The sequence below is a fragment of the Chondrus crispus genome, genomic scaffold (assembly GCF_000350225.1).
Source record: "Chondrus crispus Stackhouse genomic scaffold, scaffold_194, whole genome shotgun sequence".
Classification (NCBI taxonomy): domain Eukaryota; phylum Rhodophyta; class Florideophyceae; order Gigartinales; family Gigartinaceae; genus Chondrus; species Chondrus crispus.
Window position 1 is genome coordinate 159,891 of NW_005179061.1, and position 7,494 is coordinate 167,384.

At 52.1% G+C, this 7,494-nt stretch overlaps 2 protein-coding genes across 2 annotated transcripts; both read left to right on the top strand.

Moving 5' to 3' along the window:
* Positions 1-814: 814 nt before the first annotated feature.
* CHC_T00003551001 (hypothetical protein) lies at positions 815-982 on the top strand. Its single transcript, XM_005714685.1, has one exon. It carries the CDS (start codon positions 815-817, stop codon positions 980-982), a length of 168 nt encoding a protein of 55 aa, XP_005714742.1.
* A 2,239-nt stretch (positions 983-3,221) lies between these two features.
* CHC_T00003552001 (hypothetical protein) lies at positions 3,222-4,259 on the top strand. Its single transcript, XM_005714686.1, has one exon. The coding sequence runs from the start codon at positions 3,222-3,224 to the stop codon at positions 4,257-4,259; it is 1,038 nt and encodes a 345-aa protein (XP_005714743.1).
* Positions 4,260-7,494: the final 3,235 nt, after the last annotated feature.

Below are 7,494 nucleotides of genomic sequence, written 5' to 3' on the forward strand. Positions count from 1 at the left end.
ACCGACAAGATGTGCCAGTTGCCAACAATACGAAACAGCCTGCCCGCTTTGTTCACCATGGAAACGACCAACAACCGAATCAAAACACACCGGCGCTTCGGGAGCAGCCGGCCCGAGTCTCGCAGGCTCCTGGGCGTGTACACTACGTCATTAAACAGGAGCAATGCGCGACAATTGAGCAGTCTGCGTATGGCACAGCGCAGCACCAGCCTCCCGCGCATTGGGAAGCACAGTACCAGCCTCCATATGGTTCCCCGGAAGAGCAATCTCCAGCCTCGGACACTTCATATGACACTTACGCTGTCAAGGATCACAGAATCCCGGTAGAGTATTTGCCGGTCACCGCGCAACACCAGGAGCGGGTATATGGGGAGGCAATACAAGAGGAGCTCGCCGCAGCGGTCGGCTGGGAAGCCCAGAAAAAATGCGTCCCTTGGCCGGTGGCAGGAGGCTACGCTCCCGATGGCCACATCACTGAAGGCGAGGTGGAAGCCTACAGGGCAACGAAAATGGAGTATCACATCTATTTGGATCGATGACGTTGCACGCGAATGTGATGAGGACGCAGGAGATGCAGGGTGAGCATGAGGGCACGCTGAGCGATAGATATGAAGACCAAGTGTGTTCACCAGCACTGCCATTGTCGATGAGCACTGAGAGCGACGAAGTGCTGGCGGCAATCGCTTGCCGGATGGAGGGTGCTTCGCACGTGACGGATGCGCCATCTCCCCTACCGTCGGCGTCGGAGCCGATGGCAGCGGGGCTGCAGCGGTGTCTACAGAGCATCGCTGGACGAATTGCATCACAGAAACTGATGCTGCACCGCCTGAACGAGGTGCAGTTTCAACTACTCGCCGACGGGAACATTGGAGATGCGGTGTCACAGGCGCGCCGGGAGATTGCGGGGCTGAGGGACTACGGTCGTGATACGATAGAAGTGATGAGGGGGTTTGCTACAGCTCTGCTTGGCGGAAGGGAGTGAGACGTGGGACCAAGGTTGGAGGAAAAGGCTTTAGTTGTATGTAATGCGTGCTCATCGTGTGTTTGTCGTTCAGTAAATTTTTTTTGCGTGTTTCAAAGTGTGCGAAACGGGTGGTGTCGGTAGAGTTTGAACCGAGAGTGCAGATGCGGCCGTCGCCGCGCTACAGTACGAGCGAGATGGAAGGGTTCGACCTGAACAGGTGGCGTTCACGCCACCTGCATAGAGCATCGCGAATGGGAAATGGGCAACCTATCATTCGTAAGGCATGTGTGCGGGCAGCGAGCGGGACGCTGTATCGAGGGACGAGGGAGAAAGGAAAGGGTGGAAGAGGGACGGACGTGGGAGAAGAGTGTCTGAAGAGTGTCTGAAGAGTGTCACGGGCGACTCATTGGCATGTTGGCTTGAATGTTTGAAGGTCATTGCAAGAGCGAATGCGAGATTTCAACGTCACAGGAGTGATGGAAAAACTTGGACAAAGACGAGAAGAACGATAGAACGATACTGGTACAGTTGCATACATATCATGTATACATACCGATCATAAGGCCAAAAGCCTCCCAGTGCTCCGTGGGGGAGGTTTCGACGGCTAGGTACAAAAAATCGCTGACGCGTCTCTCATCTTGCCAGACTTCGAATAATTGAACAACTGAAGGGGGGTTGCCCTACATTTTGGACAACGCCAAAATAGCTCGGATATGCAAATTATTTGAAAACAACCGTATGGGGGAGGTGGGGGGCGCAGCGGCCGCGAGGAAGGGCTCGGCTCTACAGCGCTGGGAGGGGCCAGCTGTGGACGCGGAGTCGTGCGGTGTGACGCGCGCGTGTCGACGGCGCGAGCGCGTGCCATAGACTCACGGTGCAGCGGGCGTCACGGAGTGGGGCGCGACTCTGCAGCGCTGGGAGGGGCCGGCTGTGAACGCGGAGTCGTACGGTGTGACGCGCGCGTGTCGACGGCGCGAGCGCGTGCCATAAACTCACGGTGCAGCGGGCGTCACGGGGTGGGGCGCGACTCTGCAGCGCTGGGAGGGGCCGGCTGTGGACGCGGAGTCGTGCGGTGTGACGCGCACGTGTTGACAGCACGAGCGTGAGTCATAGGCTCACGGCGCAACGGGCGTCACGGGGTGGGGCGCGAATTTTGCGTTTTCGTGGGAGAGGCGTCGGACACCAGCGACGGCGTCGGTCACCTTTATAATAATATAAAAAACGTCAATGAATGTTGCAGATTTCAATTGTATGTCGCCAATTTTTACAGCATACATCTACTTTACGGCGCGGGGGGGGGAGAGAGGGGGACGCACACCGTCTTTCAGCCCACAACTGCAGCTCTGTACCCCATTCCCCACTACAGGGGGTGCCCCGTTTTAGCGCACACCAATTTAACGGATGACCCGGTTTTGCGCACATAAGTCCGGGGTGCACGAAAAAGTATGATAAATATCTAAACAGTACCTTTTGGCAACGGGAGGGGTCGGCCAGCTGAGTGGTATTGGATCTTGATCGGAGTCGTTGGAGCGGCGGTTGCCGGTTCCGCCTTTCCAGTCATGTCTATTGTCTTCTCAAGGGTAAGATCGAACGGATAATGATTTGTTTTCGGCGTGCTTTGGGTTATCCTGATTCTCGTCTCGTCTGTTTTTGCGATGTTCCATTGTTCTTGTTGCTAACCGTGTTTATGTCTACTGCATGTGGTTACGTTACACTTCGTATTGTCCAAACTCCAGGTCATTTTTGTCATAATGCGACCGGCAGATAACACTCCAGGGGAGATTCGGGAGTGGTGTCTCTACTTCGTTGCGATTGGGGGTGGTTCTTTCTTCGGCTACTTCTGTCAGTCGTCTGGATTGGGAATTAGTGGAGAGCGACTGACATTGAAACTGAGGCGGAGAAGTTTCAGAGCTATCTTGAGACAGGAAATAGGATTTTTCGATGAGAGGAAGAACTCAGTGGGCGCCCTCCCTCACAACACGACTTGCCACTGAGGCCTCGAGGGTGAAGGGTGTAACTGGGGATACATTGGGTCGTTCGCTTTGAGCACGGTTTGCTATAGCATATGAAGCGTGCTGGCGCGTAGCCCTCGTGGTAACGGGCGTTTTCCCGATTATGGCTATTTGGCTATTTGTGATGCATTGCAAATGAAACTGATGACAGGTTTTGACGCTGATTCGGAGAAGATGTACGCAGAGGCGGGTAGGCAGTGAATAACTTTGATACCGTTACATCCGTGGGTGTGCAGGATGTCTTCATGCGAAAATATAACGCAGCACTTGAGATTCCACTTGAGATTCCAATTAGGAATGGGCGCAAGTCAGCAATGGTTGCCGGGATAATGTTCGGTATCTCCGAGTTTCTATCTCAAGCACTCTGGGCTGTGAGCTTTTGGATTGGCTCGATCTTTGTCCGCGATGGATTTTGCGATTTTCCCGAGCTTATGACGGCGATCACGGGACTTCTCTTCGCCGGGATGATGCTTGGAAATGCCAGTGGTCAAGCCAGTGATGTGAGCAAGGCGAAAATTGCTGCTACCAAAATCTTCCGCCTTTTGGATCGTGAATCGGGCATTGACCCAAGTAAGAAGACTGGAGAGGTGTCTTCAATTTCCGGTCATCTGGCGGCAGAAGGGTTGCGATTTGAGTATCCGTCGCGTCCGGACGTTCACGTTCTTCGAGGGGCATCCATTGAAGTATCTCAGGGCCAAACGTTAGCATTGGTTGGAGCTAGTGGATGTGGAAAATCTACGACTATTGCCCTTTTGGAGCGATTCTACGATCCTCGCGAAGGGACTATTCCAATTGATGATACTGAAATCCGAGAGTACAACCTGAATCACCTGCGATTCAACTTGGGTCTTGTTTCCCAAGAGCCTGATCTTTTCAATAGGAGTATACGGGACAATATTGCCTACAGGCTGGACCACTCTGATGGGACTCCGGTGACAGATGACACGATCATAGCAGCTGCGAAGGCTGCCAATGCTCACTCATTCATTTCAGAACTGGAAGACGGATATGACACTGTCGTTGGCGCACGGGGGGAAAGACTTTCAGGCGGGCAACGGCAGCGCGTGGCAATCGCTCGAGCGCTTGTGCGAGAGCCCCGAATCCTTCTACTGGACGAAGCAACTTCTGCACTCGATGCGGTGTCGGAGCGAGTTGTACAAGACTCGTTGGACAAGGCAGCAGCAGAATGCACGACGGTGGCCATCGCGCATCGGTTGTCTACAGTGAAGAACGCCGATGTGATAGCGATGGTGTCAAAGGGGATATTTCCTTTTATAATATAGAGATTGGGATTTAGGAGTAGGAATGGAGAGTATGCGAACCTGGTTAAGAACCAGTTGACTGAAGCGACCGACGAAGAATGAACACCAAGACGCATCAGTTTGCCCTCGTAGCGGGATGCGTAAGCAGTCATCTGGTTTTCCGAACTTGCTGTACGTAGAATATGAGGCGTATGTACATGTACTGTACTGTAGAGACTTGCTGAAGTGATCTGAATGGTGAGGATGATGTGGAGCTGTCCCCGCGACAGCCATCCTCAAAAAGAAATTCGCCGCCCGAGGTCATGGGCGTCCGTGGGCTGCGTAATCATTGTGTGATGTCTCAATCTTTAATAACCGCAAGGCCTTCCCTTTTGTCATGCTTCCCTGTGCTGCTCTGAACGTTAGACTTTGTTTGAAGGAAGCAGGCTTGAAATACTGTAGACGGAGCCGGATCGAAAGGGCGGGGGTAGAATCATAGATAAAAGGGGAGGATCCGGCGGCATCTATTTCCCTGCGTGTAGCTGTGAAGGAAAGGCCGCGTATCCGTTGTGAGGGTCTGATTGGGCACGGTGCGGGGTCTCTGAAGAAAATCCTATCCTCTCACTGTGCACCGTACACACTTGCACGTACAGTATCTCACTTGTCTTACACGTGGACTTGAGGTCTGGTATTATTAATGTAGAACAGACCCACAATGCTTTAAGCACCCCAAAATGACTCTTCACAGTGGAAAAGGAAAAGGAGGGAGAGTGCGAAAGGGCCAGAGGGCGAGGGCGGGAGGGGGTTGGGACAGGGAGGGGCACGGAACAAGGAAATGATTCCAAGGTTAGTTTAGAATTGGGGGAGGGCAAAGGCGAGGGCCAGAGCCAGGGCGCAAGACAATGACCATGGATGATTTCGACATTTTGAAAAGAGAAGCGGTTGTACATTGCCCTCATTTTTTCACTTTGGTAGATGATGTCGACCTGGGACTTTGGTCCAATATCATGAAAGCCTTTACCCCCTGTATTCTAAAAAGGCTCGGAAAGCTATCGGCCTCAGCGACACCAGCTCCGGCTGCGACGGGGAAAAGTAACTATCTAGAGACACCGTGCCACGAAGAAATTGTCGATAGCGACGCTGAAGTGGGCTGAGGCCCTATGGTCTCTTGTACGGCACGCTGTACTGCACAGTACTTAAAAAGGTTAAATAATGTGGAAATATTTTCTGCAATAGCACCGTCTGCACTGGTCGCAACTTCCGCCCCTAAACCATCTCGCGTTGTTCAGACTCTGAACAGCGCGAGATGGTTTGCGTGTTACCTTGTGAAGAGAGGGGAAGGGATCTGCGGCGGCTCAGGTCCTTTCGACCTGGCACTTAGTCATGGTCAGCAGTGATTGGCCCCTATACCCATGTCCGAACAGACGCGCGTTCAGGTGGGCTGAAATTAAGCGCAAATTTACTTCGGTCTGACGGAGTGCGCATTGGCTAGAAAAAAATCTGGAAAAATTTCAATGCGCACAGGGCCAAATTTGATTATTTTATCATACCGGATGGACGTCGAAAATTGCCGACATGCATCCGACGGCAGCCGTTGGCCGGATGGACGTCATCCTCGCTGTCATGTCGCGTCATTGATCCCGTTCGTCGCTGTCACGATATCATTCGCGGTTCCCCTATTCAGGCCCCTGAATCCCGACGCGCATCTACTGGCTGGCGCTCCTCGTAACGCGCGTCTATTGGTTCACTACTGATCTCACTTACTCTGTCCGTTCCACTCCTTCCCCCGCCCTGAATGACCACATACTGTATGAGACCATCTCATCCGCACGTTCTCTGGAACCACACCGCTCCTAATCCCCTAATCCCTAATCCCCTTCCGTACTCCTGTTGCCTCTCCTCCAAGGCACCCGCCCTCTTACGACTATCCCTATACCCATGTCCGAGCAGACGCGCGTTCAGGTGGGCTAAAATTAAGCGCAAATTTACTTCGGTCTGACGGAGTGCGCATTGGCTAGAAAAAAATCTGGAAAAATTTCAATGCGCACAGGGCCAAATTTGATTATTTTATCATACCGGATGGACGTCGAAAATTGCCGACATGCATCCGACCGCAACCGTTGGCCGGATGGACGTCATCCTCGCTGTCATGTCGCGTCATTGATCCCGTTCGTCGCTGTCACGATATCATTCGCGGTTCCCCTATTCAGGCCCCTGAATCCCGACGCGCATCTACTGGCTGGCGCTCCTCGTAACGCGCGTCTATTGGTTCACTACTGATCTCACTTACTCTGTCCGTTCCACTCCTTCCCCCGCCCTGAATGACCACATACTGTATGAGACAATCTCATCCGCACGTTCTCTGGAACCACACCGCTCCCTTTCCGTACTCCTGTTGCCCCTCCTCCAACGCGCCCGCCCTCTTACGACTATCCCTGTCCGTTTAGGGAATTAGGGGAATTAGGTGATTGGGGGATTTAGGGGATTTAAAGGAGGACGGAGATTAGCGGGATTTAGGCGATTGGGGGATTTAGGCGATTTAACGGACGACGGAGATTAGCGGGATTTAAGCGATTGGGGGTTTAGGGGAGTAGGGCGTATATATTATATATTAGGAATTTAGGGGAGTAGGGCGTATATATTATATATTAGGAATTTAGGGGAGTAGGGCGTATATATTATATATTAGGAATTTAGGGGGTTAGGAAGGTAGGTGGTTTAGGATGGTATTGTGGGTTAGGAGGGTATTGTGGGTTAGGTGGATTAGAAGGATTATGTGGGTTATGTGGATTAGGTGGATTAGGTGGATTCGGTGGATTAGGTGGATTAGGTGGTTTAGGTTGATTACGGGGTTTAGGTGGTTTAGGTGGTTTAGGGGATTTAGGTGGTTTAGGTGGTTTAGGTTGATTACGGGGTTTAGGTGGTGTAGGTGGAATACCGGGTTTAGGTGGCGGAATGGTTTACGAGGTTGACCGGTTTAGCGATGTACGAAGTTTAACGGTTTATGTGATTTAGCATGTGTACGAGGTTTAGGAAGGTTAGCAGGTTTAGGTTGAGATTGGGTTTATGTGGTTTTGCAGGTGTAGCAGGTTTAGGTGGTTTAGCAGGTTTAGGTTGCGATTGGGTTGAGGTGGTTTAGGGGTTTAGGTTGAGATTGGGTTTTTCAGGTTTAGCAAGTGTAGCACGTTTAAGTGGATTAGCTGGTTTAGGTTGACAGTGGGTTTAGGTGGTTTAGGTGGTTTAGGTGGTTTAAGTGGTTTAGGTTGAGATTGGGTTT